Consider the following 27,704-nt stretch of genomic DNA (forward strand, 5'->3'; position numbering starts at 1 on the left):
TGCACATTTATAGCATAAGGGAGAAACACTAGTATGCTAACCAAGATGGGGGCCCATTATTAAATCAATAATGCTCACACAGAGACATGAAACCCATAATTTAACCAGGGCGTTGCAAAACAAATGTTTCTGTCTTTAAAGTATTTCATTATTAAATAGTGGAACACTGAATAGCTAATAGTTAGGCATTGCTAACATTTCCCATGGGAACCAAAGGAAAATTTTTCATCAATGTCTAGTAACTAACTAATACTTTTAAGTAGTACCCTGTAAACATTGTGTGCTTCTCGTGGGAAACGAAGGAAAAAGCTGCAGACCAATGGATGATTTCTCTTCATTGGCTCAAGATGATCTAACACCAAAATGAATTGATACATGTTTTTAGTGCTATATAATAGTGCATGTTTCCTAGTTAGGCTGAACACTCTTTTGAGCGAAGTCTCTTTTGACTTTCTTTTAGAATTGGTCTTACTACTGAGAGAATTGCTGTAAGCTACTGCTAACAGCTTTTTGTTGCAGGCCATTTCAGCAGGTACCTTTTCTGATTTATTTCTCTTCTCATGCCTTTATGGGTGCAGCTACCGCCGCACCTGTTGTTCACATACGTAGGCTCGGCTCAGTCTTCTTGAACTGTTCTTTATGGGGAGTTCGATTTCTTACAATGTTCCACTGATCTCACTCTTTTCAAGAACTCTTCATGGGCGCTTCCAAAATTCTAATCTGATCAACATAGAATAGGCACTAAATTACTTTATGGAACATGCTTGTCATCTGCTGCATTATTTTGACTTTAACCATACCATTTTTAATTCATATGTATGCAAATGGATTTATCTGACTAACTCATTGAATACATTTGAGGAAACATCTACGAATCTCTTAACGAGAAATAAAGATTTTAAACCGTTCCTAAACTGTCATCGTTGACTGAACTAATCAGCGGTAGTGAAGATGTTTGTTAAGATATTTTCGATTTATGCTCCATTCTAAAACTGTGTCAAAGATTAAGTCGCCTGAAGAAGAACATAGTGCCCACTTTGTAAGTGACGGGTTAACATGGTTAAATTAATTTGATTTCCATGCCATCAAATCTCACCAGCACTGCAAGACTTACACTGCATCTCACATGAAAGATGGATCTCATTCAAAGAGTGTATTACCCATAAACAGAATTTTAGATGGGTAACAGTGAATTATGGGCATGTTTTTCACCAAGGGGTTCTGAGTGACATCAAATGCACAAAGAGAGTGAAGCTCGAATTGTCTATGATGTCACTTAGACCCTCGAGGAGAAATACATCTCCGTAATTCCCTTTTTACCCATTTAAAATGTTTTGTCATGTATGTCCTTCAAAATCATTTTCCTGTGCTTTCAACTGCTACGTAGGGGCAGAGGGTTAGTGGCAGAGCCGTACATAACACCACCTCTTCTCCCTGTCCCAAATGTTTTAAAAAAACACCTTACATGCAATCCATCACCAACTACCACCACCTTCCCTGATTTCTTTTCCCTGTCTGTGGCTGTGCCTTCTGCTTTCATTCAAAGCAGACAAGCAGAGCTGTGCTAACAGAGAGCACTTTCTTATTAACCTAGAAGATCTTTGTGACGTAGAAACAGTGAGTAATGAGTTTTGTAATCAACTATTGCTGCATCTTAGCAGTGAGTTATGACATTTAGAAACTGAAATAAATGATAGAGTCTCTCTATAAGAGCCATAATTAACAGAGCCATAACAGTGTCCCTTACTTTCTGCAGAATACATTCAGAGTATCAAGGCTTGGAAAGCAAAGCCCCTGAAATAAGTTGCAAGTTGATTGCCTTATCTTCAAAAAACGTTGCTTTGCTACTTTGGCATTCTCACTACTTTTAATAAGGCTGCATGTTTCATTCCAAGTGCATATTTGGAAGCTAACATACTACTTTGCTTTCTTATGTGTCATCAAATCCTGGCTCTTCCACCACCTTAATTACATCACATTCATAATGGACAGAGTAAACAAAGATTCTATCACCTGATGTCTTCAGACCTATCTATAATTTATTTCAGTTATGAGAGTGTTGTAGCTCTAAAATACTAGGAAACACCAGACTTATAACACTCTGGGCATTGACCTGACACCACTTAGAAACTAGGTAAAGTTTAGGATTGCTGACTGCCTTTCCTAATTTGAATAGGTTTGATGCAGCGTATACAACCATGGACATGAGTCAGTACAACTCATAGCTATAAACAAACATCATCACTAAAAATTATCTTATAGGAGGTTGAAGACCCAGAGAGACAAAAAAGAAGGGAGAGGAGGAAGTTGACTCTTGTAACTTAAACTGGAATAAAAATGGGACCATGAAACAACTTTCCGGTGCACAGATTGAAAGATCAAGCTATGCTTATATCTACCAAGCTTGCCACATTCACCACTCTAATAATCCCTTTCATAACATGCCTAGACATCAAATCCAACGCCTGTCACACTCAAAAAACATAGAGCATGAATATTGGTAAAGGGGCCTAGACTTCTTCTATCTGATGTTATCCAACAGCAGGGTGTGGGAACGAAGCAGTTCATTCACCTGGATGGTGGAATAAGGCTGAAACAGCTGCCAAGCTCATTAGCCTGTTACATAGCTAGCGTTTATGGCCACTGTCCATTTCATTCTGCTTTCTGAACAGTTAAACACCAAAGGTGGGATTGGAGTTTCAGGAACCCTGCCTTTTTGGTCTACAGCTCACCATTGGCTACAAGGGACTGAACACACACCACATAAACTCTAAGATTTATCCTAACTGGATGTATCCAAGTTACACTTAGAATTATGTGACAACTTTATTAAGCTATGAGCTGAAGCTTCTATGTAACTTACATTTTATTAGACACTAGCTCTCTTAATTGCAGCATCTTTGTACACAATTACAAGAGGCACCTTATAGCCTCACACATGACCTAAAATTGTTCCCACTGATATCACTTTGTATCCACTCATGCTCCAGCTATGCATGCATCTATATATTCAACCTGACAAGGCAAGTTTACTCCCAGTGCACGCACTGCATAATTCCTCACTGTACAGATAACAAGCAACAACAGCACCTGCATCCTGATCTATCAGCATGAAAAAACATATATCCTCTAGGACCATAAATGAGAATGTGCTATTAAAAATTAAGATATTCCATATCATTTAGTTCTGCTATGTTATCACTTTTTAGGACACATGTACCAAATGATGGAGACAAAGCACTGTGGCTACAGCTTCAGGTTGCATGGGGCCAGGAGAATAGACATTCAAGAAGCTCTTGCACTTTCCTGTGTTGTTATCTGCATTCAACCATATCTTTACCGATGTACTCTATAATTATCCTGAACATGTGGGATTGGATAGCAAAGATTTTTGGGAGAAGCAAGTTTGCATTCGATTAATCAATAATAGTCAAAGAGTGATTCAGAGGCATTAATCCGACACAACATTCCCCAATATCGCATACCTCCAGTAACAATGGTCATGCAATCACAGGTCTTTGACTATGCCTTGTGACCCAGCCCCTCAGTAACTCAACTACAAAAGCCAATGATACATGTTAGCCCTGTTGGTGTCACGTTGATTAGATTGTCGGAACCACCTAAAATGTAAAGAAGCAGTTACTTATTTTCTTCCATCTGGATTAAACCTCTAGGTGCCCAGTGGCACCTGCACAAGTGCAGGATTGCTATACCCCCGCTTACAAAAGGTTGGGGCCCAGGAAGCAGGCATGCTTCCAAATCTCTCAGGTGGTAGCATGAGCTTCCGCTGCTACTGACAGCCAGCCACAGGTGCCCGCATGGCACAACGTATCCCCTCGGGCCCCATCACGATGTTTTCCACAACAAAGTACCATGTGGTTTGGGTCCAGGGAGAGAGAGACAGCAACCTCGGACAGAGGCTGCATTGTCAGGCACTGTAATCCTCCCGATCTAGAGGTCAAGGACAGTCTCAGCTCAGGTCCTCCAAAACCCCTCGTACACCACATGTTCCGGAGTGTAAGCTGGCACAGGTCCCTTGGTTGTAAGCACAGGTCCCTTGGACTTTGCAAGCTTCCCCTGCACTCCTTGAACTCCTCACGTCCTGGCACCTCACCTGGCTACTGATCTTTAAGAGCACACTCCTCTGCACAGTGTGATGATGGTATATGTCAGAACGCTCATTGTCCCAATCGAGGATCACGTCCACCCGTTTCCGTCACACCCTGAGTGGCCCTTATGATATCGTGGAAACAGGGAGATCCTTTGTGTCCCTGGGATCTTGTGGACAGGAGGCCAGCCAACTGTAATGCTACAAGCAGTTATTCATTGAGAGATCATATATTGACCATTGACTCAATTTTACTACAACTACATTTTATGAGCACAGTTTCATCTTGTTTCTGTCTGACCATGCCTTTCAGCTATGAATGCAGGCAGACCCAGGTTACTTGTGTGCACAGGTTGCTTATGTTTCTCACTTCACCAAGTGAGAGAGATAAGTTGCTACAACATAAGGTGTGGTATGCGTACAGTGTCCAAGGAATGAGAATGTGAAGAATGCTGCCTGAGAACTCTCATCGGAGTCTGACTAGCTCTGTTGAGTGACCTCGATGCAGAGTGTAGCCAGCACCTACAGCGCAGATGAAGGGAGTGGGAAATTCTAGAAGTCTCTCTCCATGTTAATAAAAAGTATAAAGACGGAAACCTCTTGGTGCTTTGACACAACTCTCCTGCAGAGCAGACGCACTACACAGGGCCTTCTTTATGTACCCGGTTGAGATCTCCGTCCAGTGGTGCTGGCGAGGATGATGCCAAACAGACAGAGGGTGAAGTATTCCAAGTTTTAATTACTTATTCTTGTGTATATACATTAATTACATGCATTTATTTTACATATATATTATTGCCATTTGATATATGGGAACTTGCTGCAATAAATATTTCCCTTTTACTTTGCAAATGAGTGTTGAGCTTTGTTCATGTTCTATTTTGGTATTCTAAAGTGTGTAGAGTCCTATTTTGAAGAGAGTTCACATTGTGCCCAGGTATTTTGAAGTCTTGCCCAGGTGCTCTGAAGAAAAAAACAGCAAGACACCAACTGGCCGCTAGAGAGTACTTAGGGAACCAGGCCATGACAGTTGGCACTCAACTGCAGGCCAGCAACGTCCAGGCAACTTCCACCAAGTAATAGTTTTCTTCCTGGAGCATGAAAAGCTCCAGACCACCACAAGTCTGCGGATAATCCAGGTGAAGTCCCTCTTGACCTAATGATTCCTCTTGTTGATGTCCCAGCATCGAACCAGCATAGTATGGTTCCAAATCTAAAAGCGCCTCGACTTTTGGAGGCCAGAGCCCCAGTAGTTATTCCCACAATGGCATTTGCAGATAAGATCAGTTCAAAAGTCCACCTTTGAAATGCACAGGCCCTCTCTACGTTTTGTCCTGTCTACCATCCTAACCTGGGAGGTTTGATCACTATATTTAGTGAGGCCAAAACCCTGCCCCTAGGAATGCAGGTGGCAATTCCACCCCCACGTAATCGTCCCAGAAAGGCTTCTCAGAGTAAGAGGTCTGCAGTTTCCCTTGAGGCCCTAGTTTATGGCCTTCTATCAGGAATACACAAATGTAGCTGTCCCCACTGCACCCAGATGTGAATTGGAGTCAGGCACACAGAGCTATTATCATCGAAATGCCCACTTTCCCAAAGTGACATTTCCGCATATGTAATGTTAGATCCACTTGCACTACCGGAGACGATTCACCATTACAACCTCATCGGTATTAAACACTATACTGCACTATTCTGCACGTAGGAAATACTGCTCAATAGACTTTCCCGACATTCCCCCATACTAATCCAATGCAAGAAGCAGGCCCCATCGTACTGAACACAGTTTAAGATCTATGCATTACCCTACGAATAGTGTTTTGTACGGCTTGGGTTTGACAAAGAAAAAGATGCATAATTTCAAGAAATTATTCTATGTAACAACTCATGATTAGTTGGTTTATCTGCTGAGTGGATTCCAGATGTATACTTCTTATCAGTAAAACACATCCCGGGTTGCATGAAGACGTTTTCTCATGTAGCACAGAGTGTGAACTAAGAACAGTATTTCTTAGCCCCAGATTGGGACTTCGATGATTTTACATTGCACATAGGTGCTCCCTGTGATTAGGCTGTGATCATCATATTGCATGGCAAGAATTTTAATATCACAAGGTAGCCAGTTTTCAGAGTATTTTTTACTTTAAAGGTGGTTTTATGTTTGTACCTTAATACAGAGCGGTGCCTCACTTCCTGAGCGGATGCCAGGGGAGGTGAGGAGCACACCTGCAAAAAGCCGGGTAAGTGCAATAACTTGTTTAAAAATGTGGCTGATGATTTACACCAGTGGGTAAATGATACATTGACGAAATATCAGACATCATCATAGCATTGCCTATATTAAGTTTCTCTAACAACAACAGTATATTGAACGGTTTTTAGGAGGACTTTTATATTTTTTTCTTTTTTAGGATTGCATCCAACATTCCTGTGACAGTCAACCCTACTTTATACGCACAGGAGTATACAGGTTGTATTGAACCAACCATTTTTGTTTGTGATCTTACCTGTTTTGCACATATAGCACACTATTTGCAGTAGCGTTTTCTTTCTTAAGGTCCTGATGAAAGCCAGGATCATAGTATCCTCAGGCTGAAACATGTAGACCTGCCATCCTTGTGGACTTTGTACAGTTATTTGTTTAAAACTGTACACGCACTGGTTTTAGGTTTGACACTAGGATAGCGCCTATTAAAATTTGAGTATCCTGGTAGCCAATTTTAAAATCACTTTCTTCACACACACTATAGTCAAATGCACTGCAACCATCACCCCAAAACAAAAATCTAAGGCAACTCATCTAAGGACTATTGCAGTTTCCATCTTATGCGACTCCCTGAAACATCTGTTAGCTCCCCTCTATAGTTGAGAAGGTTGTAGCGCTCAGATGAACTAGGGTTTGCAACCCAGTGGAATCCCAAATGATGAAGCATGCCACTCCGGTGGGTGATGGGATTCTATCCTTTTTATAAGGATTCCCCTAACTAATTCAGTTTGATCAGTTGTTGTTAGAGTTCATTATTATTTCAGACCAACAGTTTTTCTTGTTTTTGTTGAGGCTAAGTTCGGGGACTAAAATCTGTTTGGTCTTTAAACATTTTCCCTAGGACCCCTTGTTTTAATGACTTTGTGATATGAGATCTATGGCTATCCTAATTTTCTGGACTTTTTCTATGAAAAAGGAGATTGGAATTTCACACTGTTTCTAAGGGGTTGTGGCAATACTGTATTGGAGAGCAATGCTATTGCTCACCACTTTGAACAGTTTACAGAGGCTGTTACTGGCTGCCAAAACTCTTCCTGAGAAGCAGTGTTTTTTGCGTAAAATATAGTGTTCTGGTATGTTGTTATTGACTATTTGAAGTCAAATGCTGCATTGGAGATGGGTGTTTGATGCCAAGCCAACTACAGTTAGTAACACTATTTCCTGAGCCAACTGATGGAGACCAAGATCCAGGGGTTCTGTTGTGGTTTGCTTTTGACTTTCAGAAAGGGACGGCAGATATTCTGAATGATTGACGGCCTGAGTGTGTCGCACAGGGATCAGGGCATGTTGAGGTTGACTTGGGAAGGATTGTCTGCTAGCTTGCCTTTGAATGTTTTATGGTCGATACATTCTTTGATCAGAAGTGGTAGAGTTTGTTTTGTGACTTGTTGATCTTGTTAGGGAAGGGGTGCATGATGGAGAGGGACAAAGTTTTGTGGTTTGACCATATAACTCGTTGGGGGGGGGGGGGGAGCACTTGACTTGCTTCCATATTGGAGGGTGCTGTAGAGGCAGGGGCATTTGATCTGGGAGCTGCTTTTGGATAAGACTTTTAAATTAAGGCTGTCACCTAAGCACAGGGTTTCTTTGTAGGAATGAATTGAGCTGCCCTATAACAAGAAGCTTAAGTTCCTAGCTACTTAGAGGTGGTTGGGGAAGAAGAATTCTGAAAGTAGTGTGCAGAAGAGCACCTGGAATGCTTTGGTGGGACTAAATGGGATGTGGTGTAGCTGTTGCTAGGGATATCTAGAAGTGGGATGTGGCGATGTTGTTTTTGTGCCATTCATAGCCACACTGCCTCACCTCAAATGTCTGTCAGTAAGAGTATGGATGCAACTATGGGGAACTAAGAGAGAAATGCTATGGAAAAGATATCTGTGTACCAGGTCTCTTGATGATAAACAGGTTCAAGATAGTTTCACTGATGAAGTCATGGACAACAAAGGAATGTTGAATGCAGAAATAATAGAAATAGCAAAGGACTGTGCTCATTTTTAGGTTTCCTTGTTTGTTGTATTCACGGTGTATGCATTAAACGGAATCAGTATGGATATGGGTAGAAGGTCCCAGATAGAGTGTCTGAAAATCTACAATTTGCACCTGAACAGTGATATTCAGATGCCTTGTCTCTGGGCTAAGCTCATTCCTAGCGCTAACAAGCCCTAACAGGAGTCACCACACAAGTCACCCTCAGCTCTTCAGACCCTTTTCAATGATTTCCAGACTGACAGGGGTCTGGTCTTATACGAGAACCACAATTCAATTGGGGGCATCAAGGCACAGGTGTGGTCTGCAGATGCCCACCATAAGTAGTGAAGGGGAGATAAAGACAAAGGACCTCTATGGGCAACTTTCTTCAGGATTGCTTTTATGATCAATGATTTTTTTTAACACCTGTTGCCTGTGTACTGTTTCAAACAATCTGCTTAAAGTAGTATGGGCTGAAAATACTGTTTGTAGTATGAATTCCAACTTTAGCCTCATTTCTTCTGATTGATAACCTTTCCTGAACATACCCCCTCGAACAAATTGGAAAATGTAACAATAAAACTTCCTGGATGTTAATGTGAACAAATCGACCCTGGCTAAGTGCTGGTAATTGCTCGTGACAACGACGCAAAACATTGCGTCAAAGTGAATTGTTTTACCTTGGCACAGAGATATATTTTTACTTTAACAGAGGGATACGCGCATGTCATTAAAATGTCCATACCATTTCGGAATGTGTTTTGGTTTGGAAATAATTAGAAACCGAAAAGCATCTGCCACAACTGGAGTTTCTCCTTTCCTATTTAAGGCCGAATTTTAAGTTGCAGTCCTGTGTATGAATTTATACAATGCAACACGAAAAAATTTGAATGCCAGTGACCCAAGAATCTTCACTTTCAAACTAAGCATGAGGAAATGTATGTTTCCAGCAGCGGGCTGGTTTCTTGTGTCTCAATTCACGCGGGTACTCTCCCTGATAGCGTCATACGATTTCATTTTTAGCAAACGAAGTTTTCAAATGCGTGAAGATATCTGATCCTATGCCACGTTGCACCTGCATGCCCCTACCTCACAGTAAAATACTGCAGCTCGAGGCTGAGGAAGCGTCTCCATTGCTAATAAGTGCTCACACTTACCAAAGGTTATGCCCTCCTCTCGCACACGGAATGTGTCCAGTCTGAGGTATCATTTCCCATGTCAAATCGCCTGGGGTAACTGTTTAAGATCAAACAAGCAGAGCAATCAATTATTACTAACACTTAAAGCATAAAATCATGCATTTCTGTCAATCACTGAATAAAGGTGACGAGTGCGTGACACTCAATTCACATGCACACACGGGCGTGGTTTTCAGTGCAAGAATGCGGTTTACCGTCCTTTATCTTTCGAAAAACACTTGCACTCTCTTATTGAAGGTGTTTTCCTCTCTTTCGTGAGTTAGCTTTGTATACACAGCAGGCAAACAAACCCCTTTAGAATTCACTCTAAAAACCCCAAGTGAATCTGTCATTTTGATCATTTGCTTCCTACTATGGCTCCATGACATTGAGAATAGGGGAGACCTGGCCATAAAAAGCAGTAATAGGGAAAACATGGAAGAAATACAAAAGAAAAACTGATAAAACAAAAAACATTAGAAAAAGAGCCCATCTATCTCTCTGGGAGATACATTAAACTAGCAGAACAGGAGAGTCTTTAAAGCTCTTCTAAAAGACTTATGACTTGAGAAATGCCTGTGTTACAATCAAGATACCTTCCTGTAAGTAGGCTTCAGGTCACGTAGAATATAAGTTATAGGTTTATTGAAGAAGCTGTAGTTACGTCACAGGTTATAAGTTAGACGGTAAAATGCCCCACCAGGAGCAGCATCCTCACTGCTGAGCCCACTCTCTTCAACTGACACTCTTACAACTCAGGCAATCATTAACATTTCATTATATAGCATATACATTGGCTGAGGAGCAGGGAACTGAGGAACCATGGGGAGGGTGCATTATAACAACATCAGGTTACACCAGCCTGGCTACCTGGGGCAGGGGTTTCACAGCTTTGGAGGTAACAGACGAAAGGAGCAGCTTCCCATGTGCACTTTCTTAACCCTAGGAACGCAGCATTGCAGGGCCCGGGCTAAACTCAGGGCGCGTCCAGGAATGTAATGCGGCAGAAGAAGTGATCTGTAATCTCTTACCCAAGAAAATGTTATCGTCAGAAAGAGAAAGCAACACATGGCTTCTTCAGTAGCTGGTGTCAGGTCATATCTCGTAGCTTACAATCCACCGATTCCATATTCACCTCAGAGCGTCTCTAACCATAATCTCCTCCAATCGTGTCAACCTCAAAAACCATAACCAACACTTCACTCTAAACCTATCCGTTGTCAATCAAGGAATCAAGTAATTCATCTTAAACACATATTTCAGTAGAATGCAGCTCCAGTCCACAGATGAAGAATGGAGTTCTTGGATAGGCCGCTGTCCTGGTGTTCAAATGTTATGAGAAAGCTGAAGCTGCACCTTAGTCCATTCATTTTTCTTCCCACTGCTGTCGTTGAATGGTAACAAATAAACACTTCTGCTCCCCAATCAATAACTCATCCAGTTGTCCTTTAATCCCTAAATGTCCAAGAATAGGGGAACAATAAAACATTCCTCATCACCTCTAAATGTTTTCATGTTTTCCCAATATGTGCTGGCTGGAGTAGCTGAATATGTGCTGTACATTCTCAATGTCCATCTATCCCTTTTAGACTTAGAGTAGGCCTTCTCTGTGGTGCATTTTATGTCTTATGAATCATAAAGGAAGTTCTGACACCTGCTTCTAAATTCCATAATTGCTTGGAAATGGTTAACTAAAGTTAACAGCAAAACACACAAGATGATGGACGGAATGTCTTCCCTGGACCGGAATCAAGCATCCTAGGACCGGATTCGGGGTTTCACCACTCTTCAGCCAGGATAGCTTGACTCCAGTGGCATAGTGACCACGGGACCCACGTCAGGGCATACCCTTCCCACGTAGGGCGAACAGCAAAACACACAAGATGATGGACGGAATGTCTTCCCTGGACCGGAATCAAGCATCCTAGGACCGGTTTCGGGGTTTCACCACTCTTCAGCCAGGATAGCTTGACTCCAGTGGCATAGTGAGCACGGGACCCACGTCTGGGCATACCCTTCCCACGTAGGGCGAACAGCAAAACACACAAGATGATGGACGGAATGTTGCACATTGGCAAAACATTCACCCACAGTCACAGATCTGGGTTTAATCCATCGTTATTTTGCTCACCACGCCACCCCAGTTCAGACATGGCCATATGCAAATCAGTCTTGACCCTGTGCCTCGTGGGAACAGTCCAGCCCAAACTGCTAAGCCATGTCTTCCCTGGACCGGAATCAAGCATCCTAGGACCGGTTTCTGGCATTTCAGCCGACTTCAGCCAGGCTTGCTCGAATCCAGTGGCAAAGTGAGCAAGGGACTTACGTCTGAGCATACCCTGCCAACTTATGGCGAACAAAGCAGTACAAAAGGGGTGGTGATGGACGGCGCATCAGAGCCAATCAAACACTCACACCCAGTCAACAGATCTGGGTTTGATCCATCACCGTTCTTTAGCCCACTCTGCCACCCCAGTTCAGACATGGCCATATGCAAATCAGTCTGACCCTGTGCCTCATGGGAACAGTCCAGCCCGAACTGCCAAGCCATGCCTTCCCTGGACCGGAAACAAGCTTCCTAGGACCGGTTTCCGGCATTTCAGCCGTCTTCAGCCAGGCTTGCTTGAATCCAGTGGCAAAGTGAGCAAGGGACTCACGTCTGAGCATACCCTGCCAACTTATGGCGAACAAAGTGGTACAAAAGGGGGTGGTGATGGACGGAGCATCAGAGCCAATCAAACACTCACACCCAGTCAACAGATCTGGGTTTGATCCATCACCGTTCTTTAGCCCACTCTGCCACCCCAGTTCAGACATGGCCATATGCAAATCAGTCTGACCCTGTACCTCATGGGAACAGTCCAGCCCGAACTGCCAAGCCATGCCTTCCCTGGACCGGAAACAAGCTTCCTAGGACCGGTTTCTGGCATTTCAGCCGTCTTCAGCCAGGCTTGCTTGAATCCAGTGGCAAAGTGAGCAAGGGACTCACATCTGAGCATACCCTGCCAACTTATGGCGAACAAAGCGGTACAAAAGGGGGTGGTGATGGACGGAGCATCAGAGCCAATCAAGCACTCACAACCAGTCAACAGATCTGGGTTTGATCCATCACTGTTCTTTAGCCCACTCTGCCACCCCAGTTCAGACATGGCCATATGCAAATCAGTCTGACCCTGTGCCTCATGGGAACAGTCCAGCCCGAACTGCCAAGCCATGCCTTCCCTGGACCGGAAACAAGCTTCCTAGGACCGGTTTCTGGCATTTCAGCCGTCTTCAGCCAGGCTTGCTTGAATCCAGTGGCAAAGTGAGCAAGGGACTCACGTCTGAGCATACCCTGCCAACTTATGGCGAACAAAGCGGTACAAAAGGGGGTGGTGATGGACGGAGCATCAGAGCCAATCAAACACTCACACCCAGTCAACAGATCTGGGTTTGATCCATCACCGTTCTTTAGCCCACTCTGCCACCCCAGTTCAGACATGGCCATATGCAAATCAGTCTGACCCTGTACCTCATGGGAACAGTCCAGCCCGAACTGCCAAGCCATGCCTTCCCTGGACCGGAAACAAGCTTCCTAGGACCGGTTTCTGGCATTTCAGCCGTCTTCGGCCAGGCTTGCTTGAATCCAGTGGCAAAGTGAGCAAGGGACTCACGTCTGAGCATACCCTGCCAACTTATGGCGAACAAAGCGGTACAAAAGGGGGTGGTGATGGACGGAGCATCAGAGCCAATCAAACACTCACACCCAATCAACAGATCTGGGTTTGATCCATCACCGTTCTTTAGCCCACTCTGCCACCCCAGTTCAGACATGGCCATATGCAAATCAGTCTGACCCTGTGCCTCATGGGAACAGTCCAGCCCGAACTGCCAAGCCATGCCTTCCCTGGACCGGAAACAAGCTTCCTAGGACCGGTTTCTGGCATTTGAGCCGTCTTCAGCCAGGCTTGCTTGAATCCAGTGGCAAAGTGAGCAAGGGACTCACATCTGAGCATACCCTGCCAACTTATGGCGAACAAAGCGGTACAAAAGGGGGTGGTGATGGACGGAGCATCAGAGCCAATCAAACACTCACACCCAGTCAACAGATCTGGGTTTGATCCATCACCGTTCTTTAGCCCACTCTGCCACTCCAGTTCAGACATGGCCATATGCAAATCAGTCTGACCCTGTGCCTCTTGGGAACAGTCCAGCCCGAACTGCCAAGCCATGCCTTCCCTGGACCGGAAACAAGCTTCCTAGGACCGGAAAACAACAGCAAAACCTCAAGGGTAGGTTTGCAGCACTAGGGTTGCTGTTGGCTAAAAGAAGCTGTTGAAAGCTGCTGGCTTTCCTCCAGGGCACCTAGGATTCAGTCTGGGTAGTTGGCATGTCAGAGTGGGCAACTGCTGAAGAGCAACACATGAGAGAGCTGTGGCTGAACAAGAAAGCTGAGGCAGACTGGGAAGTATGGTCGGAAATGATTAACCTCCTGAAAACAGAACCAGAAAATGGCCTTTCACAGGCAAGTGATCAAACAGTTAAGCGATTCATGACCGGAGATAGTCCATGATACGTGAGCGTGGTGGAGGTATTTGGGAGGGTATGCACTCTTAGTGCTGGATAGGGTCAAGCCCGCTACAGGAGGGGTAAGTGCATGTGTTAGCTAATGGTCTTCAGGTCTCTTGAAGGAAATGTATTGTATATCATCTATGAGTAGAGATGCTGGAGCCGGCAGGATTATTATACTGCTGTGTTGCTGCATTTGTAAATACCAGGCTTCTCCAATGAGTAGCTTGTTAGCTACTGGTAGCTCTCCAGTTAAGAACAAGTAGCTCTGTGTGTGCGGGCCAGCCTACTACATTAAAAGCTTTTGCTTAGTTGACTATATGTGCACAAAAATTAAACATGTGTAATCGAGGAGATGAAAATGTGCATTTTTCAGAACTCATACAATAGTGTTTTGTGAAAAATGGTTGAATTTCCAAAATGTATTTTAAAGCCAGATTTTTTGAGTGATAAATCATGTGGCATTGCGGATACTTATTACAAATATTATTAATGTGATACCAAGAGCTATGGCTTTACCAATGGAGAAGCATTCCACATTGACAAAGTCTTTTTTCATATTACCGCTGTCAACCTCGCTCAATGCACTGGGGTGATCACTGCTGGTAATCTTAGACGAAGTGATCACTAATGTAATTTTGCCTGATGTGGTCACTATTACAACACAAATGATATTAGTAGCGCGCTATGATTTTCATTGAACATAAGCAGCACTTATTATAGAAAAGGTTGGAGACTCCTGGTATATACCTTTGGTGTTACCTTTTTAATTCTGTAAAATGATAAATAAGGAAGTTAAAAAAAAACAGTTCCCAGGTGTATGATTTTTGTTATGTTTCTTTTGTAGTTTTTATTCAAGTGTATGTTTGCTGTGTTTCTAGCAATATCTCTGACTACTGGAGTATCAGATTAGTAAAGGTTCTTGTCTCAATTTACACATCATGCACGTGATATTCTCAGTAAATCGATTGCAGTGGACGCCACGGTCCACAGCTCAGGAGACTATCACCGCTCTTGTTCAAAAACCCGGGAGATGGTGTACGACTTAATTGCCGCCTCAGAGGCATTGAGACTGACTCAGCCTTTGTGTATATCTGCAACGCAAGATTAGCTGCCGTATTGTAGCCGCTCCTACCTCATTCTGTGCACCATGGTTCTGGATTGATCGCTCTTTCTCTTATAGAGGATATCTGCTCAAGCGGTGGACATAGCTCTTTGGATAGAGTTCCACCCTATCCATAAACATATAGGGGAGCCTCCCGTGTATTCGGAGTGCCTTTGGGACCAAAAGCCAGAAGCTAGATACTGTACAGGATGTACCCTTTATCACGCTACTATAGATTATGCTAGCACCCTGAAGAAGGTCATCGAAACGCGTGTCGGCACATTTCTAGACAACAAGACTTGATTATTAGGATATCTGAGACTTCAACAATGATTTTTTAAGAAACAATTTATTACACATTTGTATGTAAAATAATTGAATATTATTATTTTTCTTTTTGTCATATATATTTTTTACTATTTTATTTTGTTAGTATTGGTCTTTGAATTATTGTTCTCTTGCTTGTTTGTGGGTTTTTTGATTTGTGGACGTATGTCTGTTGAATGAATGTGGTGAGATTGGTAGGGGTGACGTATCTGAGTATCAGTTGGGGTGACTCTATGGTGCCTAAATGTATGCTACTATAGATTATGCTAGCACCCTGAAGAAGGTCATCGAAACGCGTGTCGGCACATTTCTAGACAACAAGACTTGATTATTAGGATATCTGAGACTTCAACAATGATTTTTTAAGAAACAATTTATTACACATTTGTATGTAAAATAATTGAATATTATTATTTTTCTTTTTGTCATATATATTTTTTACTATTTTATTTTGTTAGTATTGGTCTTTGAATTATTGTTCTCTTGCTTGTTTGTGGGTTTTTTGATTTGTGGACGTATGTCTGTTGAATGAATGTGGTGAGATTGGTAGGGGTGACGTATCTGAGTATCAGTTGGGGTGACTCTATGGTGCCTAAATGTATGGTATACTTTTTTCTGTTATGTATGGACTTTTAGATTGCCTTGTATTGTTGTAAATTGGCAGCGATTGGGTTAGCATTAGCGGAAGCCATCTTGTATTTAGAGGCTTTCTTGTCCATTCTGTGGAATCCATTTTGTATTTCTGGCAGCCATTTTGTTTGCCATGTGCTGCCACGTGCTCACCATGTGCTCTGTCCTCCCTCAGTGTTGACTGCTCTTGTAATCTGCCTAGAAACTAACTATATTTAGCATCTTCCACCTTCGCACATGCCCAGTTGAGTTTGAAGCTGTCCTTGCAGCTGTTAGTAGTATGTAACCGTCAGGATGTGTTTACTAGCATTGGCAAACTGTTAACTCCTCCTACTTGTCGACTGTGCATTTCTATATGACCTTATATGTACCTAAAACCTTCTTCTGTACTTGTACCGCCTTCTTTTGAGCTCCTGTGTGGGTATAAAAGGACCATGCTCCTTCTGATTCAGTGTGCTACTTTATACATTACCGAAGGGTGCTGTGTGAATGTAGTTCCACCTCATGAGGTTTATTAAACTTTGTATTTTCTATTCCAGTTTCTGTGCCAACTTCTTCCTATTGGTCTGAGCACTCTGTGCAGAGAAGGGCGAACCCCTTGCACTGGTAGGCCTTGCTGAGGCTTACTACTACAGTATGTTGATATGTATAGATATTTGTATATTTATATGGTAACAATAACAATAAACAATTTATATTTTTGCTAAAAACTTTGGATGATGACATTGATGATTTTCTATATTCCTGATCAACTTTATTGTGGAAAATATAGACAATACACTAGGACTCCGAGATGACTTGGTAAGCATCCTTGTAAGTATGGTGAGATACTCCGCCAACTGAACCCCTCAGGCAGTCTTTTTATGTATTTGTTCCCCTATCTCCTCTGCCTGCTTATTTGATTACTCAGGGACCCTCTTTTTTGTTCGATTCTCAGTACCCTCACCACAGTTTACCACCAGCGACCCAATTGCATAGCTGGCACCACTCTCAGTAAGATTAATACCAGTACTGTTGAAACCTCGTCTACCGAATGATGCACAAAATGACAGCTGCACTGACTGACTGGTACAAAATGTTCTTTTAGCACTGGCCAATTGCAAAAAATGCCACTGGCACATTTTCAGTTGATAAAAATGATGGTGTAGCATGTCAGCAGTGCAAGATTAAAATTATAATTAACATGGGAACTAACAGTAGTCTCTCAAGCGTGGTGGATCAAAAAATATGTGATAAATTCCAATTTTGCAATGGTCTTTCTAGCATTTGGAACGGACTACATTCAGGTTCTAAATAGTTATCCCATCACTTTGTGAGGCAGATAGAAGAAAGTTTCAATAGCAGAGATATGGATATCCCAATTACCCTTTCGTAACTATGGCCCTCATTTAAGCGTGGTGAATATACAATCTCAGTTTAACCGCAGATACATACCACAGCTGTATATTTTTTTAGATTTGCCTAAATATTTGCAAGAATGCCATCTGCAGTATTTAAACATGCAGTACATGATGTGATTTGAAGTCAGTTACACATTGGCAAAATAACAAAAGTCACCACTATTAACAGTCACATTTAATAACTTGTGGTAACAATACGACCACACCTATACAAGGTAGTATTACCTTGAAAAAAAACGTATCTACAGGAAACGTCATCTCAGCCACTCCACACCAAACAGCCTGAGTAGGAAAAAAGAGTGAGTGGGACAGCTCTTGGAAACAGGAGGACTAGAAGGAGAAGGAGCAGGAGCAGAAGCACTGTGTTGTATATTTGTGCTTACTTCATTATGGCTACTTAGTGTCAGTAGTCCCTCCTTTGTAATTCTACCTTCTCAACCTCCCATAGTACCTATGAGTGTTCTAACTGGTATGTGAAACTTCCAGTCTTGGCAGTTGACGGTCTGGTCAGCTGGCGAGGTGTATTGCTCTGCTGTGCTATCTTAATAAATCTATCTTGTAACTTGAAGGCGTGTCCTGCTGCCTACCTAACTTACTTACAACACACTGTAAGAGTGTACCCCACCAGCTTAAGCCATTACACATTACTCCCTACAAAAACTTACCGTCTGTCATATCAACATGAACACCACCTTCACAATCACTGACAAAGACATCTAACTATAATATAAAGATATTGACAGCCATTCCATTGCTTCTGAAATTCTTGTGGCAAAAGTTCAGATTCATCATATTTTATTTGTTTTGTTTGTATTTATATTTCAGTACAAACCGTACTAACAAGCAAGGCGTATGCTTCAAAGAGTTTTTGGGGCCCTGGGCTACATGTTTTTGGGGGTCCCTGTTCGGAACAGCTTTGATTTTTTATCTGGTTTCAGCTCTTTCATGCCCTCTTTCGTCAAATTCTAAATGTGTTTACATCTGATATTCAGGGATATTAACGTGTCTTATCAATATTGTAACCCAGCAGCAGATCACTGATATTACTGCAAATAATCTCTGGGACACCCTCCCGCTTCTCATATGTGAGGACCTGTTTTGATCTTAAAGAAACTTTTCATATGGATGTTGCATGAAACAAAAACACATTTTGTCTGCAAAATGTCTGTAATAGACTCTCACACATTAAAAATAAATGATAGATAAACGCTATTTACAACAATTGGTTGAAAAAATATTCAAGGTCATCAGGGCAAGACTCTCTGCAGAACAGAGCTCACTCTATCAGGGGGCCCCGGACCAGAGCCCACTATGCCCCTGCCTTAAAACGTCTCTGGATGCTTCCAACTAGTCTACAAAAAGGGAAGGTAGGGTGTATAGAAAACCTGGAACAAGTCCAAATGCTTGAACGTCAAAAACATGGGTGCGGTTGGGCCGAATCAATGTATTTTTGTACGAATGAAGGTCCTTAAGTCATTGACCTAGTGAGACATGGAATACCTTGTTCAACACTTTCAGACATTTAGTCAACATAGAAAGAAATTGATACATAGGACATAGTAACTTGATATACTGACTCAACCTCATTCTCATCGAACACCCCAGAACACTGCATGAACTGCTCACAACACTTTGCATGTCACTGCATGTACGTGCATGACACACCACAACATATAACTTCACAATCGTATGTATGATAGGAATTGGCGTAATCTGTGTCTCGCTGGCATACAGATGATGTTTGTACACTGATAGAGCTCCATACAGTCGCCCAGCAGCACTACCTATCACAGGAACCGCTACATTTCTTCCAGATATCACCATTCATGATGCTCTATCCATAGGTAATAGCACGCATAGGTCCATCTAACCAATGTGTAATATACAATAACACTTTTTGCAAGTGATTTTAGATATTAATTGTACTGATGCATGGTGGCCCAGAGTAGCAACACGCAACACAACAAGAGAGAAAGTTTAACGATAGACACATGCAACAAAACAAACAGGCATTACACCTTTCAGATGAAGTCACTACAAGTTAATTTCTCATTGTATTGTGCTCCATCTACCAGCCAACCCAATGAATCAGCTACCAACATCTCCCTAACAGTCGTCAGCTTCTTCATATTCAACTCAGAGGGTCTTTCTGGGCCTGGCAGTAGTAAACACAATTACACTGAGCCTGTATGGTGAGTGTACCTTGCTAATGTCAGGAAAAGGCACAAGGCTTTATGGTTCCTCGGGTATCAGATACTGTTGCACAGTGATACTGATTTCTGTCCATCTATAATTTTCAAGAGAATATAACCTTTAGATGACCCATTGGTTTACAACATCAAAAATACATCAAAAGAAAATGATGATAGCAATATAGCACTTATGTTTGTATTGAAAATTAATTGCCAGTCATCCCACTGTTAAAATATTTTGGTAATGTGAAAGGTACAATAAATGCGATTCATGTATAATCACGGGGAAACTTGGTAAATAAAAAAGGTGCTCACTTGTCAGCATGTAGAAATCGTTGAAGTGTGTTAGTTCATTCTCCTTGTGGGAAAAAAATTGAGAGAAATTAATTTAAAAAAAAACATATCAGTTGATATAATACAACCAGCAGTGCCTTGAATGATCTAATTCATCATCATTTATCATTTCCATCACCTTATAAAGTGGTAACGTTCGGCAGAACACACAGTTTTTTGTACTGGTTTACATTCAATGGGCCTGATTTACAAAGACAATCTGAGACAAAAGTCTAACTTTACAACTTTTGGTATTCACAGAGGAAATTTACAAATTGTATCTTTACGTCCGCAGTCGGGCCGAAAACTCCGCACCTGGGCTGTACTCTCTGGCTGGGGCCGTACTCTCCGGCTCTGGCTGGACGAAGTGTAATCAATGGGCCGGAATACAATATTTTACAAAAAGGAACATTAGGAACGTGTGATAAATGGTAGAGGAGGTCATTAAAAAACAGTTTTGGCAGGGAAAAGGGTATGGCCGGAGACTACATTATATCCCAGAAAAGTCTGCTCCTTTGCATCATGGTACATGCAGTCCACGATTTGCACTCCCCTCAGTGAACACACTGAGGGGAGTGCAAATCGTGGACTGCATGTACCATGCACACTGAGGGGAGTGTAAAACGTGGACTGCATGTACCAAGATGGAAAGGAGCAAACCATTCTGAAGCAAACTTTTCTGGAATATGATGCAGTGTCCAGCCACACCCTTTTCCCTGCCCAAACTGATTTTCATGACTTCCTCTACCATTTATCGCACATTCCTAATGTTTCTTTTCGTAAAAAATTGTATTCCGGCTCATTGATTGATTTGATCCAGCCTGAGTCGGAGAGTACGGCTCCAGCCGGAGAGTATTGCCCGGTTGCGAAAAGTACGGCATGGGTGCAGCGATTCTGGCCTGACTGTGGACGTAAAGATACAATTCGTAAATGACCTGGGTGAATATCAAAAGTTGTAAAGTTAACTTTTGTCTCAGATTGCCTTTGAGAATTGGCCCCATTGAGAAATATGGAAATCCCAAATACTAATTATTTATTAGCAAAAATAGAATACAGTAAATTTGAGAATATCAAAGAAATTAAATAGAAGTCTCAGTGTTATGGTAATAAGAAACCTAGGAAGCAATGAATTCCCATATGAATTGGACACAAAGGACAGCTGTAACTCTAGCAAAATGTCTAGGATCTCTTAACCTCCTCATTAAACGGAACAATATTCAGATGCACTGATCTGCACGACTTGGCAGAGGAACGTTCCTTTTCCCAGTACCTAAGTCAAGGAAAGAACCAACACCAGAGGACACATCAGACGTAATAATTACGAACCGATGATGCAAACCCCTTCTCTTCAGAAAATTAAGGACTTGAATGAAACACTGGAATGACAAGCTCCTGATGCAAATGGAAATCCAATATTACCCTTGAAACTAAAAGGATGAGGGGAGCAGTGCCAGGACCTCTTGAAAACATAGAAGATAGATCTAGGAAGAAAGTAGAATGTCTAATTCACTCACGGAACGAACCAAGATGATGCAGAATAGGGGCAACATTTAATCAAAAGAAGATGTACAAAATCCCAGAAGGCTCTGCTCTGAATGATATATAGAGAAGAACTCCGATCAATGAAGGACCTAGCACTGTTCCACAGAAGACTGTCAAGGACTGTTAACAGTGAGTGCGTGACAGATTGCATACTATGGATTTAGGCCCAGATCTCTGTACTGGGGCAAATGTATGACATTGTTCTGCATGTTGTCCATCAATTGTTCTTTTTGCATTTGTCACCCGAGTGGAACGGGTATGCCCAGACGTGGGACCCGTGCTCTCCATGCCACTGGAGTCAAGCTATCCTGGCTGATGAGGGCTGAAAGCCCGAAACCGGTCCTAGGATGCTTGTTTCCAGTCCAGGGAGAACCTGGCCTGGCATTTCGGGCTGGACTGTTCCCATTGGGGTGCAGGGTCAAGACTGATTTGCATATGGCTGGGTCAAAAGTGGAATGGCATGGTGAGCAAAAAATACGATGGATTTAGGCCCAGATCTCTGTACTGGGGTGAATGTATGACATTGTTCTGCATTCCGTCCATCAATTGTTCTTTTTGCATTTGTCACCTGGAGTGGGACAGGCATGCCCAGACGTGGGTCTCGTGCTCTCCATGCCAGTGGAGTCAAGCTATCCTGGCTGATGTGGGCTGAAAGCCCGAAACCGGTCCTAGGATGCTTATTTCCAGTCTAGGGAGGACCTGGCCTGGCAGTTCGGGCTGGACTGTTCCCATTGGGGCACAGGGTCAAGACTGATTTTCATATGGCTGGGTCCAAAGTGGAATGGCATGGTGAGCAAATAAACGATGGATTTAGGCCCAGATCTCTGTACTGGGGTGAACATATGACATTGTTCTGCATTCTGTCCATCAATTGTTCTTTTTGCATTTGTCACCCCGAGTGGGACGGGCATGCCCAGACGTGGGTCCCGTGCTCTCCATGCCAGTGGAGTCAAGCTATCCTGGCTGATGTGGGCTGAAAGCCCGAAACCGGTCCTAGGATGCTTATTTCCAGTCCAGGGAGGACCTGGCCTGGCAGTTCGGGCTGGACTGTTCACAATGGGGTGCAGGGTCAAGACTGATTTGCATATGGCTGGGTCCAAAGTGGAATGGCATGGTGAACAAAAAAGCGATGGATTTAGGCCCAGATCTCTGTACTGAGGTGAATGTATGACATTGTTCTGCATTCTGTCCATCAATTGTTCTTTTTGCAGATTGCATACTATCCACATTTCTTCCTGGACATTATAGAATGACGGGATGAAGAAAGGATGGTCAGTAATACAAAGATAAAACTATATACCTCTTGCACACAGGAATGCCAACAGCAGAGCACGATTTTTGGAGAAGAAATGATGACTTTTATTACACCCAAATGGGAGCACCATGAATTGGTAGAGTCCACCTGCCACTGTACAATCCTGTCATGTCCAGCCTAGATTGGAATGTATCTCTACAGACCCTCAAGGTCCATAGAGAACATAAAAACTCTAATAGCTTCTTTGTTATAGAAATGTAATACTCCAGAGCAGCTGCTATCACTTTCTCTACCAGATTCTGGAAGAGTGCAGTTGTGGTATAATCAGTAGAGACGGCTGTAAGGGGCATGGGTGCTTGGAATATTTGTTCACTTCATATGATGCCACAGGTGTTTACTGTTAAGTTTGAGCTTATAAAAATAATGACACCCAAAGGGGGAGGAAGGCACAATATCATGATTCCTTTTCTTCCTATGTTGTCTGTGCAGGTCTACCAAAGTTGACACGGTGGACTTCCAACAACATTCAAAGGGGTGTGTGTTGTTTGGTCACCTTCCTGATTTACAGGTGTCAATGACCATACAAGGATGGGCCAAACAACCTAAAATTGACAGCTCTTTGACCAATCCAACTAACAACCCGAGAAAGTAATTGTGCTTCAAATTCACAAACAATCTTTTTGATCATTTTGGCCCTAACTCCTTCCAGCCATCTGAATGGACCAGCGCTCCAATACATGTACTAGTCTGTGGGTGGCCTGCTCCTCTTCACAGGAACAGTGCATGCAAGTGTCTCGGGCAGAATGATAACATACATGCTGTGAAACAGCTACAAATCCAGACGTCTACCCATGGAATAGAGAGAGAGAGAGAGACAAAGAGTGACATCAGGGCAAAGGTCTTGTTTGTAAAGGAGTCTGCTGCATAGCCCTCCAATCTGGCCAGTTATTGTTTAGACCAGGAGAAATCAGTAGCCAGTGGAACCTGACACGTTCCATCATGTTTCTCGTCACAACTGGAGCTGCACTGGTGAAACATCCCTTGCTGCAGTATAGCCACTTCACACATGTCTACAAGATCAGGTGGACACCACAACAACATCTGACTCACACCGGTGGGGTGGCTTTCATTACTGTAATGGTGAGGAAACAGCATCTTCCAGTATGGATGCAGAGGACAGGCACTCTGTTTTAGAGGAAGGGATCACATAAAATGCTCAACAGTCTCTTGCCTGAAGGGCGCTGCCACAGCAGGGTTCTCTTCATGACATAGGGCAGAGTCACATATTTAAGGGGAGGGGAATAGGAGGGCAGAAGATACAAAATGACCAATTCCTAGGCAGCTCAGTGACAGGTTCTTTCCCTTAGGCATCCCATGACCAATCCAAACTGGAAGAGAGAAGCCGCATCCAAACAATCCCTCCCTGGCTAACCATATTAGCCACAAAATTTAGCCAGGTGGGGAAAGAAAGGCAGGAGAGCAGAAGGAGATTGTGACCCGCTGGCTTGTCCCTTACCCCAAGCAAGTGCTCTACCCGAGTGTCTAGGTGGAGTTACTGTGGGTGGCGAGGAAGAGAAACCCAGGACACTGTGACTGGTGGTTTTAGTCTTTACCAAGGTCCTGAATAAACAGCTCTATAGCGGAAGGAATTCTATTCCAGGAAAAAAGATTATTGTAACAACCTTAATAAAGGGCTCTTGGGGGAATTAAATTATATCCATTGTTGATAAAGACCTTGTGTTGGACTTGGCCCTTTTTGCAGGTTTATCCTCAAACTATTTGCTTCTTCCTCCTATTTTTTTCCTGACCTGTTGTTGCTGGTTTTAGGACTCTGGGCGCTTTACCACTGCTAATCAGTGCTAAAGTGCATATGCTCTCTGCGTAAATTATGAACATGTTTGGTTAGCCATGATTGGCATATTTGACTTACTGGTCAGTCCCTAGTAAAGTGCACTAAGTGCACCAGGGCTGGTAAATCAAATACTACTAGTGGGCCTGCAGCACTGATTGTGCCACCCACATGAGTAGCTCTGACCTGCCACTGCAATGTCTGTGCGCAGTTGTTAACTGTCATGGTGACTTGGCAAGTGCACCCACTTGCCAGGCCCTAACCTTATTTATTTATTTGAAAAGTTTTATATAGCGCTGGCTAGACCCGGAGGTATCAGAGCGCTTTACATGAGGTAGGACATTGTTTCAGAACATTGTTACATAGTTACATCAGTTTCTGTAGCGTCGCATAACATAGAAAGGGAAACAGTATAACATAGTTACATGAGAATGAATAAAGCATAGCATATCATAAAGTACTTCAGGGAACACAGAAAGGTCAGGCTGGAAAAGGGGAGGCAGACAAAGAATCACGGAGGGAGGAGGCAGGGGAGGCAAAAAGAGACACAATGGGGGGACAAGGTAAACAATGTCCGAAGTTCAGCAGGGTAGGTGACGGCCGAGGGGTGAGCCAGAGCCAAATTTCTCTATAGCTGCATAGGACAGCTCCACCGGGCATTGGCCAAGGTTGCACGGGCACCGCGGTACGTACAGACAATTAAGGTTTCCGCCTGGGGGGTCAGGCATGATAGTATGGATAATTTTGGATGATAGAGATCGGAAAAACTGCTAAGTTTGTAGGGCCAAGTTCTGAAGCCAGGAGTGTTCGATATCACGGGTGGGCTACTACCCTTTTCTTACATGTAGGACACCCCTATGGTAGGCCCAAGGTACCCTCCTGAGCAGAGTGCAGTGTATGTGAAAGGTGGGACATGTACTGATGTGTGTAACATGTCCTGATAGTGAAATACTGCCAATTTCGTTTTTCACTATTGAAAGGCTATCTTGCCCCATAGGACTGAATGGGGAATGCTTTGTAACATTTTACAAGCATATCTTCCCATAGGGATAAGATGGAAAAATAAAGTTAAGCTCTCTGAATTCAGAATTTAATAACACATCTTTTACTAAAGATGTTTTTAAATTGTGTGTGCCGCTTTTAGAAAGTAGGCATTTTCCTGTTTAAACATTCTGTGTGTCTCTGCCTGTTTGTGTATTGACTGTCTGGTTTTGGAGTGACAGGGGCTAGGGAGGTGCATTCTCTCAGACAGCCACCGGGGGGGGGGGGGGGTTGATGTGTGTCCTGCCTTTCCTGAATGAGTCAGCACTAGATTGAATAGGCCTGATCTGCATTTGGAGTGATGGGAGGAGTAGCACCTGTACCTGAATAGGGCTGTGCCTGCCTTCCACAATGCTGGTTTCGCCCCCCTGTGGAGTGTCTGGAGCCAAGGCTCACACTGACAATGGATGTTGTTGTGCACTTGCAGAGTGCCCCCCCATAACTGATTTGAACTGGGCTCAGAGCCCATTGCACAAAGAGAACAAAGACATTTTGGGGTATAAGTATCAGACCCAAAACCCCTGAACTTTAGACTACTTCTGGATTCAAGAGGAACCTTTTCTGAGGAGAAGAGCTGGAGAAACTGAGGAGAAGTACTGCCCTTGCTGTGTGTCTGGGGTTGGCCTGCAGTTGCTGTTTCTGCCAAAGACAGGAGAAGGACTTTGCTGTGTGCTGTGTCCCCTGATTGAGGAAAGTCTCCAAGGGCTTGAGTAGAGCTTGCCTCCTATTGTGAAGTCTCAGGAACACAAAGACTTCACCACCAGCTCCCCTGAACTTCCTTGCTGGCAGTTCTGACCTGCCAGGAGTGCCTGTGACTGTGTGGGGCCTCTGGAGGTTGGTTCTGGTGACGGGAGCTGGAAAGCAATGCAACACCAAGGAAATGGATGCATCGCTGTTCTTGCGACAGTTTACTAACGCAACGCCGTGGTGCAAGAAGAATCTTCCAGCACCGCTGCACTGCTGCTGAAACTGACACAGCGTCTGTTGCCACAGCAAGAATTGACGCATTGAGGGATCACAGCTGAAAAGGTCGACATTGTTTCCTCCTAGAGCTTGTGGTTAGCTCCTGATTAGGTTGAAACGAAACGGGAGCTACCCGCGAGCTCTAGGAGGAAGCAATTTATTAGCCCTCCTATCAACTATTTGATTTCTTCCGGGACCATAAAAACCAAAAGGCTATACACAGACTATTATTTTCTTGTCCTGAGGAAGACCCTACCTAGTTTGATGCTTTTCAGATTGCACAATAATATAAGGGTCGAAACGTCAACGCCCAATCAGAAGCACTAGTCCACTCTGACCTTTACAAATAAGAAGGAATAGAAATCTAGGTCATCTTGAGATTAATATTATGTCTTCACGCTATGTTCAGATGTATTTGTTTGTCATGGAAATAATGTATGTATCTAATGTGTTGTGTTGTGATAGATGCACAATTCACTTAATTTTCTATGTCACTTATTCTGTGTATATGGCCTGTCCGGCTTTCGACACGGTCTGCCACCGCACCCTAGTGCAGCGCCTCAGCAACGTCGGAATCCAGGAGAAGGCGCTGGAATGGATCGTCTCCTTTCTCGACGGAAGAACACAAAGAGTCCGCCTACCACCATACAAGTCAGAGGCCACCAAAGTCATCTGCGGCGTCCCACAAGGATCCTCACTGAGCCCGACTCTCTTCAACGTCTACATGAGCCCCCTCGCGGCCATCGCACGCCAACACAACCTCAACATAATCTCCTACGCCGACGACACCCAGCTGATCCTCTCCCTGACCAACGAACCCGCCACCGCCAGAGCCAACCTGCACGAGGGGATGAGAGAGGTAGCCGAGTGGATGACGACGAGCCGCCTGAAACTGAACTCAGATAAGACGGAGGTCCTCATCCTGGGCTCCTCGCCCTCCGCCTGGGACGACTCCTGGTGGCCCCCCGCCCTGGGCACCGCACCCAAACCGACGGACCA

The 27,704-nt window shown here is 43.5% G+C and overlaps 1 protein-coding gene across 3 annotated transcripts in view; it reads right to left on the reverse strand.

Moving 5' to 3' along the window:
- The window catches only part of LOC146865898 (kelch domain-containing protein 10-like), a 603,680-nt gene that overhangs the window by 556,434 nt on the left and 19,542 nt on the right, over window positions 1–27,704 (reverse strand). For all 3 annotated transcript variants that reach the window (XM_085640780.1, XM_085640782.1, XM_085640781.1), the window contains 2 exons: window positions 20,038–20,080; window positions 9,500–9,578 (listed from right to left, as the gene is read on the reverse strand). In XM_085640780.1, coding sequence (XP_085496906.1) covers window positions 9,500–9,578; window positions 20,038–20,080 — 122 coding nt within the window. The remainder of the gene's footprint in view (window positions 1–9,499; window positions 9,579–20,037; window positions 20,081–27,704) is intronic.

The sequence above is a fragment of the Triturus cristatus genome, chromosome 2_1 (genome assembly GCF_964204655.1).
Source record: "Triturus cristatus chromosome 2_1, aTriCri1.1, whole genome shotgun sequence".
In the NCBI taxonomy this organism is placed as follows: domain Eukaryota; kingdom Metazoa; phylum Chordata; class Amphibia; order Caudata; family Salamandridae; genus Triturus; species Triturus cristatus.